General features: G+C 55.2%; 9 protein-coding genes across 9 annotated transcripts; 4 read left to right on the plus strand and 5 right to left on the minus strand.

The window, feature by feature from the left end:
- Positions 1-39: 39 nt before the first annotated feature.
- On the minus strand, positions 40-597 carry BAUCODRAFT_263193 (uncharacterized protein). Its single transcript, XM_007681941.1, has one exon. The coding sequence runs from the start codon at positions 370-372 to the stop codon at positions 82-84; it is 291 nt and encodes a 96-aa protein (XP_007680131.1). The 5' UTR covers positions 373-597; the 3' UTR covers positions 40-81.
- A 148-nt stretch (positions 598-745) lies between these two features.
- Positions 746-1,101, minus strand: BAUCODRAFT_263214 (uncharacterized protein). Its single transcript, XM_007681942.1, has one exon. The coding sequence runs from the start codon at positions 1,076-1,078 to the stop codon at positions 896-898; it is 183 nt and encodes a 60-aa protein (XP_007680132.1). The 5' UTR covers positions 1,079-1,101; the 3' UTR covers positions 746-895.
- Positions 1,102-1,491: 390 nt separating this feature from the next.
- Positions 1,492-3,186, plus strand: BAUCODRAFT_77478 (uncharacterized protein; the record flags this gene model as incomplete). The annotated part of the gene is made up of 1 exon (XM_007681783.1): positions 1,492-3,186. The coding sequence occupies one exon, from the start codon at positions 1,492-1,494 to the stop codon at positions 3,184-3,186; it is 1,695 nt and encodes a 564-aa protein (XP_007679973.1).
- Positions 3,187-3,478: 292 nt separating this feature from the next.
- BAUCODRAFT_263218 (uncharacterized protein) lies at positions 3,479-5,063 on the minus strand. Its single transcript, XM_007681943.1, has one exon. The coding sequence runs from the start codon at positions 4,928-4,930 to the stop codon at positions 3,770-3,772; it is 1,161 nt and encodes a 386-aa protein (XP_007680133.1). The 5' UTR covers positions 4,931-5,063; the 3' UTR covers positions 3,479-3,769.
- A 93-nt stretch (positions 5,064-5,156) lies between these two features.
- BAUCODRAFT_37733 (uncharacterized protein) lies at positions 5,157-6,498 on the plus strand. Its single transcript, XM_007681626.1, has one exon. The coding sequence runs from the start codon at positions 5,319-5,321 to the stop codon at positions 6,468-6,470; it is 1,152 nt and encodes a 383-aa protein (XP_007679816.1). The 5' UTR covers positions 5,157-5,318; the 3' UTR covers positions 6,471-6,498.
- Positions 6,499-6,909: 411 nt separating this feature from the next.
- On the plus strand, positions 6,910-7,368 carry BAUCODRAFT_77486 (uncharacterized protein; the record flags this gene model as incomplete). The annotated part of the gene is made up of 2 exons (XM_007681784.1): positions 6,910-7,023; positions 7,111-7,368. The coding sequence occupies 2 exons, from the start codon at positions 6,910-6,912 to the stop codon at positions 7,366-7,368; spliced, it is 372 nt and encodes a 123-aa protein (XP_007679974.1).
- A 48-nt stretch (positions 7,369-7,416) lies between these two features.
- On the minus strand, positions 7,417-8,222 carry BAUCODRAFT_133752 (uncharacterized protein; the record flags this gene model as incomplete). Its single annotated transcript, XM_007681944.1, has 1 exon — positions 7,417-8,222. Exon 1 carries the CDS (start codon positions 8,080-8,082, stop codon positions 7,417-7,419), a length of 666 nt encoding a protein of 221 aa, XP_007680134.1. The 5' UTR covers positions 8,083-8,222.
- A 1,156-nt stretch (positions 8,223-9,378) lies between these two features.
- Positions 9,379-10,478, plus strand: BAUCODRAFT_125788 (uncharacterized protein; the record flags this gene model as incomplete). The annotated part of the gene is made up of 5 exons (XM_007681945.1): positions 9,379-9,412; positions 9,478-9,558; positions 9,614-9,804; positions 10,019-10,253; positions 10,351-10,478. 5 exons carry the CDS (start codon positions 9,379-9,381, stop codon positions 10,476-10,478), a joined length of 669 nt encoding a protein of 222 aa, XP_007680135.1.
- A 267-nt stretch (positions 10,479-10,745) lies between these two features.
- BAUCODRAFT_76950 (uncharacterized protein) lies at positions 10,746-12,094 on the minus strand (the record flags this gene model as incomplete). Its single annotated transcript, XM_007681742.1, has 3 exons — positions 10,746-11,153; positions 11,218-11,692; positions 11,832-12,094. The coding sequence occupies 3 exons, from the start codon at positions 12,092-12,094 to the stop codon at positions 10,746-10,748; spliced, it is 1,146 nt and encodes a 381-aa protein (XP_007679932.1).
- Positions 12,095-12,234: the final 140 nt, after the last annotated feature.

The following is a 12,234-nucleotide window of genomic DNA, read 5'->3' on the forward strand; positions in this document are numbered from 1 at the left end:
TAACTGCCGTGAGGCTTACATTTTGACAAAAGTTGCTTGTTATGAAGGCTGATACTGCACTCGTTCGTTGTATCTGACATGCTACTGCGGAAAACAGGGCGATGCCCGGCGATGTTCGCCTCCGTATCTAAACATGGCTTCACAGGGACCCTGTTGCGAAGGCAAAGCAAGAATACTGCTATCTGCTCGAACTCGGAAATAGTTCCGGGACCTACTCCAGATGCAATGGCTCAGCGTCTCCTTTGCCGTACAGCAGCGTCTTGCTGTACAGCCGGCTGTTCCATGGTGTGTAGATGGTGGCATACACTGAGCCAAAGATAGACGGACTGATACCCGCATAACCTCAACTTGCGCCGAGGACTGGTGCTGCATCAGATCGCGCGCGTCTGCAGACGTTCATGGTCTGGAGATATTGACCGGAAGACCTGCTTGCTGCGAGCTGGAAGGGAAGTATCTGCGTTTTCAAAGTCCCTTTCTAGCGTGTTGCTGGCTCCATGACTGCTTTGACAATGACAATCCTGTGCATTGCATGGTGCTCGATGCTCGTGAGCTTGCAGAGTGACTCACAGTATACTGCATCTCTGAAACAGCTCTCGCTTGTTTCATCGTCTGTCGTTCTGCAGCTGTCGTTGCCGCGACCAATAACGAATTGGCTTGGCATAACGGTCAATGCTTCGTACTTCTAACTCCACCTTCTAAGCGCCCAACCACGGTCTCCTCTACGCGCCATACATTGCGATCTGAGGGCGACCCGACTGGACCTCCTGCAGATGAGGCTCCATACCACGACTGTCGCATTGACAGTATACACAGACGTTTCATCTTAGCAGCCGCCGAGCTCCGCGGTTGCTGAAGAGGCCTATTCTGAGCCTCAACCAGTGGCTGCGCGACCTACTCATCCTTTGAAGATATTCTCATTACACGAAGAAGGCCTGATCACTGGCTTCGACCGCGAGGATGCGTGAAACCGATCCAATACGGGCGTCACAAGCCTCAAGAAGGTCGCCGATGTCCTAAATAGTACCATTGCTTGTCCGAAACAAGCACCGCGGATCTGATGACCGTACCTGCATAGCATACTACTCCGCACTGCTCACAGGTTCGTTTCAGAAGCCCCACTGACGCTATGTTCGCGTAATGAAGATCTGTTATGGCTTTACTCGCCGTAAGTGATCGCGCGACCTGCGGAGCGCGCATATAGAGGGCACGTCCGCTCTGTCCTCCCATCCTGTCCTTTCTCTTCTCTATAGAAACAACCAACAGAGCTGATCTTCTGCGTGGGCTTGTAACGAGGCTAACGAGTCTCCTTTGTTCTTTCCTGTCTCGTCTTTCCTACTGTCTTGGTGGGGCGTTCGGAGCTGGTCTCCTTGAGCATCGTTTGCACCACGCACCTAAGTGTCTAATCACACGACGTAATCCACGTTATCCCGTTAACATCGCATATCCACAACCATGGAGTACCGACAAACAACTCCACCGTTCGCATTGGAAATGGATGACTTCGAGCTACGCTGCCCTGGTGGCAGTGCCAGCACGGTCGACTCCTGCTTTCCCTTCGACTGGTCCCCCGAGACCGTCACGACTAATGCGACTACGCCCCCAAAGTCACCGTTTAAGCTCAGGGAGACGGGCCCAGCTCTACTTCCCAGAGTCAGATGTCAGGATCAAGTCATTGAACCCGCGGTTCGACCATCCTACTTTGCCCACAACCGGACAACATCACTACCCGCCAATAGCCTACCTCTGGTGTTCGGCGAAGCTCTGCCTACCTACCAGCCCACCATCGAGAGACGGTCGGCAAGCCCACCGGGCCACATTCCACACGCACCGCCGTTTGCATCACCTTCGCCATATGGCCTCCTGATGAATGACCGAGCAAGTGCCCATGTCCGACCATCGCTCGCCAACATGCGCTCTGTCTCCGCCTCTAATATCGGGATGCACTCGCGGAACAACTCGTCCTCAAACATCGATGCGGCAATGCTCAGCCGGTATGGCTATCCTACATACCGCCAAAGCCCTACACCTCAGCCGGCCACATACAGTGTGCCAATGTCACGGACACCGAGTGCCATGAGTCATCTTGCACCAATCGCTCTCCCGAGTGGCCACGTTCAGTCGTACCCACAGCGCAAACGAACAGCCAGCCCGCCAGCGAACCCTTCCCGGCTATCTGTCGAGGTCGAGTATAGCCCGGCTATGGATCTGGAGACATCTTCCTTGCTCGATTATCTCACCGCGCCCAACCCGACGCCATCTTTGACACAGCGAACTGTCGGGCTGGCTCGTGACCACCCCTACTTCTGGTTTGATGTTCGCAATGTCCAGCGCTGGGCCGATTTCAACGTCTCCACCATCGCCGCGCAGCCAAGCCTCTTGGATCTACTTCATATGCCGGTTACTCTTCGGCAGCTCACCCAGCCGCGCAAAGTGACCACATCTCCCGAAACTGTGCCTCAACTTGCGGAAGCGTGTGCACTCCACCATGCTGTGAAAGTCAACGCGGCGCTCAAGGTAACCCAGGGCGACAAACACATGGCCATGCGCACCCTCCAATGTGCCCCTGGTTCTCGCCGCGAGCAGCCTGAGTTCGTGTCAAGCTACCAGTCTGACAAGGAGAAGACTATCTACAGAGACGGCCGTGGTCGCGTTGTCGGCATAGTGCAGTCTCACGACCAATGGAACTCCGGGCTTCGCTCAGGCGACGCAACGGACAAAGTTCGCTATCAACAAACCCTCGCTAAGCTGCATTACTTCATGCGCGACCACGGCACACGCTATGGCTTTATCATCACTGAGATTGAGCTCGTTTGCATACGCATTGGCGGCCCGTTAACCGAAGCCAAGCCTCTCTTCGGAATGATGGAAATCGCTACGCCCGTGGAGATCGCCACGTCCGGTCTGCGTGAAGACGGTACTCTCAAGATGACTGCAGGCTTGGCGCTGTGGTGGCTGCACATGCTTGCCCGCGACCAGCCTTTTGAGGGGCAGCATCACTGGAAGCTGGATGTTGGGCCGCCGGGTGCGTTGAGTCGGCAGCATCATCTGCCGAAGAGGGACGAGTGGATGCCGAAGCTGTCGCAAAAGGAGAAGAGGGCGGCGAAGAGGATTCGAGGGTGGGTTTTACCGGATGAGCCATTGTCTAAGAGGGAGCAGGGGAAGGTGAGGAGAGGGAAGGCTGTATAAAGCCAGGAGAAGTGCTCAAGTGGAAGACCTAATAGCACATTGCTGGACTGTGTGCGATGCATGCTAATTGCATAGCGTGGCGTTGGTGGTAATGTATATACAAGGTGGGTTCTAGTACTGCTGCATTTGGCGTGGCGTTGTATACCCCTTGAAGGCATCGTGGTTCTGAACGCATATTCAATGTCAATCTACCAACAATGATCCCATCCTGCCTTGAGTACCTCTTGATGCATGCCAGACTCGCATCGCTGATCGTATATAAAGCCACTTCTAACGGCTGTCCGTCGATGTGCTCATAATCATATGTACCACGCGCAGTGCTGGGGTGAACGGCACAACCAATCGTGCCTTCCTGAGCAACGTGGGACCCGTTCGCGGATCGAGTCTGCGAGACACTGTTGTTGGCACTAGCTGAAGGTTGTCTGTGGAATTCTGAGTGTGGTGAAGCATGAGACTTGTCTTCCCTCATCCAGAAGACAGTCTGTCAGCGCTCCAGAATGTAATCACATACATGCCCAGCAGGACGCCTCGCTAACCGTACGCAACATAACATCATCAAAGTACCTGTCGACGTCCCCAAGTTTCATTCGCCAGCCATGGCAGCGTACTCCACCTCGCCTTGCCCAGGCGGCGGCGCAACATCTCCCAGCACCTCCACATTCTCCGGCCCCGCACCAATCGCCTTCCTGCCTCCAGCTGCTCCCGTGACGGCCTTCACAGCCGCCTCGACCCTCCTCCCTGCCCTCGCATTCTCCATCCTGACATCCCTGTCCATATTATCCAACGGCTTCGGCCTACCCCATTGCACCCGCAACGGCACACCCTTCACCACTGCCCGACCCTGACAGGCCGCCGCTGCGGCCTCAGCGCCGGCACGATCCATGTAGTTCATAAACGCGCAGTGAGAGCGGTGCGAGCAAACAACGCTTCGTAAGGCGCCGAATTGCGAGAAGTGAGTACGCAATTCGTGTTCGGGGAGATCGTCCTCGACGCCAGTGATGAAGAGGGAGGTGATGTTGTGATCGGACGGCGGGAGGATGTCCCGTGGTTGAGGTGGGAGCGCTGCGGCGGATGGGAAGGATTTGCCCGGTCTTGCGCCGGGTTTGCCCGTTCGTGACGTTGGTGTGCTAGTTCGAGGTCCGTAGGATGAACCGTAGGCGGAGCGCTTGTTGTCTGCTGTCCGTATTGGGCCACGGGTGTGGCCGCCTTCTGTGCTGCTGCCGCCTTCGAGGAGTTTCTGTCCGTCCTCAGCGCCTTCCGCTTCTAATCGCCTTTGCTTCTTGTAGTACGGTTCGCTGCTCGCTAGCCTCCGCAGCAGATCCCTCGCCTTCTCATCCGTCTTGTTATACCCTTCCAACCCTCTCCCTTCCTCGATCTCCCGCTCGTTGTTCTGCGCAAAGTACTCGCGGTTGATCTCGCTTTGCGGCCCCGGGGCCACCATCTTCAGCGCCGCGTCTCGGATGGTGATAGGTAGACCGAAGCTCAGATCGAGCATGCAGCACTGGCAGCAGTTCTTCAGCCGCGCACATGTCAAACAGATACCGGTGCGCTTTTGTCGCGATGTACGGTCGGCTTTCCATTTGAAGATGGTGAATGGTCGCGTGCAGAGCTTGCATTCGGCACCGTAGTCCTCCTTCAGCATCTGTACATATGGGTTGTCCGGGAGGCAGCGCTCGCAGACGCTTGGCATATCCGTCGTCTCCCATCCTGATCGGTTCAGGTCTTGCTTTATTTGCGGCGGCATCTCTAGGCCACGAACAACGTCGAAGCGACTTCTGCCCTGCTCCGCGACTGCTTTCTGCTACGGTCTGAGTCCGCGCTGGCGGTTATATTCAGTCTCCAGATCAGTTTTCAATAGTGAGTTGCTCATAAATCGGTACTGCCAAGCTGATTATTACATCAACGCACGTGACGTGCTTTGCGCCACAATAGGGTCTCTGCAACTAAGGACGACGCTATGCCTGTTCCTAGCATGAGCCGTTGCCATCGTTCGAGATTTTGGTTGGGCCGAATGGTTCGATCGCGAAGCTGAGGTGCTACCATCAAGTGCTGTATATCCTGCCACAGAGACATATGTAGGCTTCTCTCTGTCATTCACCGTCTACTCAAACTTCCCCACTGCTTCATTCAACATGGTTGCCCCTGAAACACCCAAGCACATCCTGGAGAAGCAGGACCTCGAACGCGATGCCGCCTTCAAAAGGGCTCTCCATGGCAAGACGGCCGAGGAGCGCAAGGGCTTCCTGGCGATGATGGGCAAAGACCACAAAGCTCAAAAGGAAGCCGTCGACGAATACTTCAAGCATTGGGACAATAAGCTCTCCGCCAACGAGACGGAAGAAACGCGCAAAGCCCGGCGAGACGAGTATGCCACGCTCACGCGACACTACTACAACCTTGCCACCGACCTATACGAGTATGGATGGGGAGGCAGCTTTCACTTCTGCCGCTTCAGTAAAGGCGAACCGTTCAGGCAAGCAATTGCGAGGCATGAGCATTATCTGGCGCTGAAGATGAACCTGCAAGAAGGCATGCGGGTGTTGGATGTTGGCTGTGGAGTCGGCGGACCGGCACGAGAGATTGTCAAATTCACGGGCGCGAACATCGTCGGTTTGAACAATAACGACTACCAGATTGAGCGGGCGACGAATTACGCGAAGCGGGAAGGCTTGTCGGACAAGCTCTCCTTCACCAAGGGTGACTTCATGCAGATGCCATATCCGGACAACTCATTCGACGCTGTCTACGCCATTGAAGCTACCGTCCACGCACCGAGCCTCGAGGGTATCTACAGCGAAATCTTTCGCGTACTGAAACCTGGCGGCGTCTTCGGCGTATACGAGTGGTTGATGACCGAGAAATACAACAACGACGATCCACACCAACGCGAGATCCGGCTAGGCATTGAACAAGGCGACGGTATCTCCAACATGGAGAAAATCGATGTCGCGCTTAAGGCCGTGAAGGCCGCAGGTTTCGAGTTAGAGTTGAACGAGGACCTTGCGGACAGGCCCGATGAGTATCCGTGGTACTGGCCGCTGTCCGGAGAACTGAGGTATATGCAGAGCATCTGGGACTTCCCTACACTGGTGCGGATGACGCATGTTGGGCGGGGGTTAGTGCATAGGTTTGTGGGTGCGCTGGAGATGGTTAGCTTGGCGCCGAGGGGCACGCAGAAGACGGCGGACTCGTTGGCGAAGGCCGCGGACGCTTTGGTGGCGGGTGGGAAGGAGAAGCTGTTCACGCCTATGTATTTGATGGTGGCTAGGAAGCCAAATGCTTAATTTGTGCAAGCGTGGAGTTGCACGCGGCGCGTGGGTGATGGCGGACACACCTATCGCACACGGTCAACAATTGTTGCCATCAGCATGCATAGCATGCGTAAAATATCGAGCTTGTACAGTTACCAGAGTAGTCGAGTCGCATGGCATGGGAAGCTGTCCGTGCGCAAGGGAAGCTGTCCGTGCACATTGATTCGTTATTGCATACATGTAGAGATCTTGAACCCGTTCCATAGTTGGTGGCATACCTGCTCGAGGGAATGTCAGCATGCTAGGCTGCCTGCAACGTCTTATGGCGAGTCGAAGGATTGTTCCTAAAGTACGGAGCATATCACGACTTGTTGCTCAAACTACTACTTCTAGTCTCGCGCCCGATAAGCGAACATTCATCGCCACACCGCGCCAAGCCGAAGTGATGTTCTCCATCTCGAAAGGCGACGACATGCTGCAAGTAACGCGAGAGGCACAGCGACTACTTGAAAACGGCTGGAAAGCATGCAGCCACGGTCAAGCGGTGGAACGTCACTTTACGTTCAAGACCTTTGCCAAGACCTGGGTAAGCACGTTTATGCATCCAACTATATGCAATCGCAGTGGCGAATGTGCTTCGTGCTCTCACGCAATCTGACGCTCTCTACGACAGGCTTTCATGGACGAAGTCGCCGCAGAATGCAAGAAGCAACGTCACCATCCGGAGTGGCGGAACGTGTACAACAAGACGCACATTCGCTGGACGACCCATAGACCGAATGGTTTGTCGCTTAAAGATACCCTGATGGCGAGGTTTTGTGACGAAGCTGCCAAACGGCATGGTGAGCTGCCTCTTCATGATCAGCCCAGTCAGAAACCGAGCACTACCGACACTAGGGTATCGGGGGTTAACGGCGAGAACGGTCCTTAAGCTTCAACCGCAGGTGATGATATGTTTTCGGGGCTTGGAACGCTGGTTTCATCGGCCTCTGACTCGCATCCTCGGCCGCCTGATACTCCTTTCTTTGCTGTCGCAAACCATCTGGATCCTCCGTTCTTCCGGGCACTTGTGCGCCGTCCTCCGCTTGCGCAACTCCCTCAATGTGGTCGAGGTTGTCTTTGATGCGCTCCGCCCGATCGCAGGCGCCGGAGGATCGACCTCGCTTGAGGTGCGGTTGACATCTTGCGCTTCGTTTATCTCTTCTACAATGCGCAGCTCGAGTGCTGAAAATCGATGGGAAAGCATCTCCAGAAATGAAGTGTACAGGCTCCGAACGAAGTGGGAATATACTGCTTCCGGAGGTACCACCTTCAGACGGCTCAGCTCAGGGAGTAAGTGTAAGGCGTGATCGAGCTTCCTCAGGTCGTCCTCATACAATGTCCAAAGGTCGCCAGGAGACCTCCGCTCTCCCCCTGAATTGGGTTCGAGGAAGGAGGACAAGTCGATGTCTGTCAGGTGGAGCTCCAGCGTACGGACTTTCTTAAGATTGCATGAGCGGCTTCGTTCAATCCAATGGAAAAGGTCCGCTTGCGATGTGAAGACGGCGTGACGTAGAAACGGTGGTACTTGCATATCCATGCTCGATTGATTATTAGTTGGAGGCGGAGACGGACGTTCAACGTTCGCTGCAAAGCCACTCAACATAGCGGACTGGTGCTTCACGGCGATCGAAGTAGGTACGGACAAGGTGGTGCCCAGGTCCCTAGTATTTACATCCCCACGAGCGGTCGCTACAACACATATCTGCGTTCAACCCGAGGCAACAGTACGCTGTCGATTGAGTACAAGTCGCGCAGGTCGCTCCAGGCCACCAACGCCGATGACAACAAACCTTTGAGTTCAGTCTAGCATTGAGCAGGCAAAAACGACAAGGACACCTGCATCGCGGCGCGGGTGCCGCTCATAGCATACTTGTAACCTGCGTGCACGCAGACTAAATTAAGCCTGCGAAGCTTTATGCGCTGGATGCCTCGGTCAGACGGCAATGGTGACCTCTACGCTGCCGGCATGGGACGCCCGGAGAGCAGAACCAATAACAACGTATTAGCCACGACAATCACTGCACACACGGAGACGGCCATGGTGTGTGCCTGCAGCACTGTTTCACGCAGCCACGTGTTGCCCTTCTTGGTTTGGTGTGAATTATGTGATTCGCTGCACGCCATCATGAAGCTTCCTGAACGAGAGGTATCCAGTAGCATTTACTGAAGGAATCCGAAGATTCGTCCACTAGGAGGGGCTCAAGGCATGATGCGGACAATGACCCGTCTACCCTCTATGTCAACGGCGATCATCGTTCTTCCTGCAGTGCGGCGCCGAAGGAACAAAGACTGGAAGACCGCGCCGAATGAAGCCTTGGTGGCACTCTCTCGCACAGAACACATCGTGCGGACGGCGATACGCTCCTGACATTGATCAAAGCCGATCGATGATCGGCAAAATGTGATGTCGGTTCCGTGTGAGCGGTACGGACTTGCTTGAGGCGCATTCGAGTCGTTGGAGTGTTTAGTGATTGATACGGACCGAGCGTGTCCGTGTGTGGTTGCCTAACGTGTGGAAATGTCCACAGCATATGCGCAGTCTTGCCACGTGGGTGCCATTTGTCGTACTACGAGATGGCGCCACAGAATTCATCATGATATAGGCTGAATGTATTGGAAATCATCGAAGACGGGACGACTCACCCATCCACAGCCCCGGGATGATAGTTGAACTCGATCGGGCGGCAGGCAGCTGGAAGCGTCACCATGCATGAAGGGCTGACCTGAAGACTGGTAGCGTCCTGTGGAATGCATCGCTGGTAGCGAACGTGCGGCTTCGCCAATGCGAGATAATCCGGATCCGATCGTCCTCTTCCACGTGGCTCCCGCGTGGTGAACAAGCATATTCGCTGCACGGCATCACTCGCTGAACACATCACGTACACCCAAAAGCAGGTCGATGCATCACACGATAAGCAATCGCTTTTTACATCGTACACAACACATATTGTCATCCTACGAACAACCATCACGACGCCCGACAACGCAAATAATCTAGCCGCCCTAATCAATGCCGACAACATCTCCGTCGAAGTCATTGTCGGTCTCACGGCCGAAGTAACCAACTACGGAACGGCCAGTGTCCGCCGCATTCACGGCGACTGACCAGCCCCTATACCAAAACCTGAGCGAAGATTTACTCATTTACTCCATAATCTCAATCCACCGATTCACCTACACGACCGGCAACACCGCCACCGACGGCGCCATGATCACCAAAGCCATGCACTTGCTGTACACGGGTCGCCTCTGGAGTTTGTGCCTCGTCTCAAGCGACAGTGACTTCATACGCCTGACCGCGCGGACCCGCGGGCAAGGTGTGACCGTTTACGGCTTCGGGAAGCGGAATACGAACAGCGCTTGAGTTGCTGCGTGCGGTCAATTTACCTGTTTTGAGGTCCTGCCTATGCCTGTAGACGGGCCTGGTGAACCGTCAGATTGGGCTCAAGCGGGCCATGCACCAGCCACCACCACTGGTACAAGTGCGCAAAAGCCATGCCACCGGTGTGCTGCCTACGCGATTCGTACACTAACAGCAGCCCGGAAGCTACCGTCATCACTATCTCCACCCTTGCCGACTCGGCTTCGTGTCGAGCCAGCTAAACCATCCCTCGATCAGAAGGCCATCGATGGAACTCGAAAGGCCATCTGAAAAAAGCAACACGTACGGGGATGATTGGGTAAACCTGGCGGACGTTGGAAGTTCGCTGGGAATGCTCTCGCCCGTCTTGTTTGAATGCCCGCGATTACGGCCACCTGAAGATGCGGGAGTTTGTTGAAATTGTCGAGTTGGAAAGGAAGGTTATAGGCGATCATTTTCCCGTCGTGCTAGTGCGTATTAAGTTATAGGAAGGATGAGAGATCTGAATAGCCCGCAATTGTGGCTATTTGAAGACGCGGGAGTTTGTTGAAGCGTCTGGGCTCGTCGAGGGTAAGTGGAAGCCAATGGGCGATTATCCTCCGGTCGATATGGTTCTTGTCAAGTTACAGCAGGAATGAAGATTGAAATGAGAAAGGTGAAAGAACAGATCAACCTTTTGCACCTTGCTTGATGCGAGAAAAGAGCAGTCAGTGACACAGCACAATAAGTAGCGCAAAAAACAGGCACTCGCTCAGTTATACAACACCGCCCTGCGCCTGTTCGCACGACGCTCGCTTGCATGCTCGTCACCGACCGGAGCCGGCCCGTTTTGCCGTCTCGCGGACGGCTTCCAGTATATCCTTCAACACCGGTCCGTTACTTCCTCACCATCCTCAGTCAACGCCTTACACCCTCAACAACTTGGCGGCATAATTCGCAATCAACCCCTCGGTTGGGAAGCTCATCTCCTCCAACTTTTGCGCATACGGCGTCGGGACCTCCGCGCCGGTCACGCGGACCGGTGGCGCCTCGAGATAGTCGAATGCGTACTCCGCAGTCAAGGCCAGCAATTCCGCACCGACACCGAAAGAAGGGAAGCCAGACTCTACAGCCATCATGTGGCCGGTCTTCTTGACGGACTTGACGATGGCTTCGACATCGAGAGGTTTGATGGAGCGGAGGTTGATGACTTCGGCTTCGACGCCGTACTTTTGCTTGAGTTGGTCGGCGGCGACGAGACATTGGCCAACGCAGCGGGAGAGGGTGACGATGGTTAGGTCCTTGCCTTGGCGTTCGATCTTGGCTTTGCCGAACTGTAATACATACATTAGACACGCGCTTCAAACAAAATGTTGTTGGCAAGGAATGCAAGCTTACCGGTAGGACAAAGTCGTCCGACTGCGCCTCTTGGCTCATGGGGAAAGAAAGACCGTACAACAACTCGTTCTCGAGCACCACAACCGGGTTGGGATCCCGAATAGCAGCCTTAAGCAGCCCCTTGGCATCCTCAGACGAATACGGCGCAACGACCTTCAAGCCCGGTATCGAGCCGTACCACGCCGAGTAATCCTGTGAGTGCTGTGCAGCGACACCGGCAGCAAAGCCGTTGGGACCACGGAAGGTGATGTTGCAGGGCTGGATACCGCCGGACATGTAGTGCGTTTTGGCGGCGGAGTTGATGATCTGGTCAATGGCCTGCATGGCGAAGTTGAAGGTCATGAACTCGCAGATGGGGTGGAGGCCGGCTAGTGCTGCGCCGACGGTGAGACCGCAGAAGCCGGACTCGGTGATGGGGCTGTCGATGACGCGCTTGTCGCCGAAGCGATCCAGGAGCCCTTTTGTTACTTTGTAACTAGATAGGAAGTGTGTGTCAGCATTCGATCTTCCTGCTGCTTGTTGCTCTCGTGCTCCGTTGTGTCCATTGGGTCGAAGCTGAAGTACACGACCCCACGTATTCTGCGAGAGCGCATTCGGGATGAAGAGACACTCACGCGCCATTGTACTGAGCAACCTCCTCACCCAACACGAAGACCTTGGGGTTCTTCTCCATCTCCTCCGCCATAGCCTCGTTCAGCGCATCTCGCACCGTCATCTCCTTGCTCCCCGCCGGAGTTGCGTAGCTCCGCCGCCATCTTGACGCTGTGGCCGCCGGCGCGGCGAAGTGTGACTGAAGGGTAGATCTAGGGAGGGCGGCGGAGGGGGTGGAGGAGCGGAGGAGCTGAGCTGCGGGACGGAGGAGGCGTGCGCCAACCATGGCGGCGGCGGGCAAGTGAATATGGAAAGGGTAGATGAAGGAGTGTGATGAAGGGGTAAATGACACGAGAGTGGTGGTGGTGGATGGGAGGGGGAGAAGGTTGTTGGGGGTTGGATGATGCACGCGGTGACTTTCCTTGA

This window comes from Baudoinia panamericana (assembly GCF_000338955.1).
Source record: "Baudoinia panamericana UAMH 10762 unplaced genomic scaffold BAUCOscaffold_12, whole genome shotgun sequence".
Lineage (NCBI taxonomy): Eukaryota > Fungi > Ascomycota > Dothideomycetes > Mycosphaerellales > Teratosphaeriaceae > Baudoinia > Baudoinia panamericana.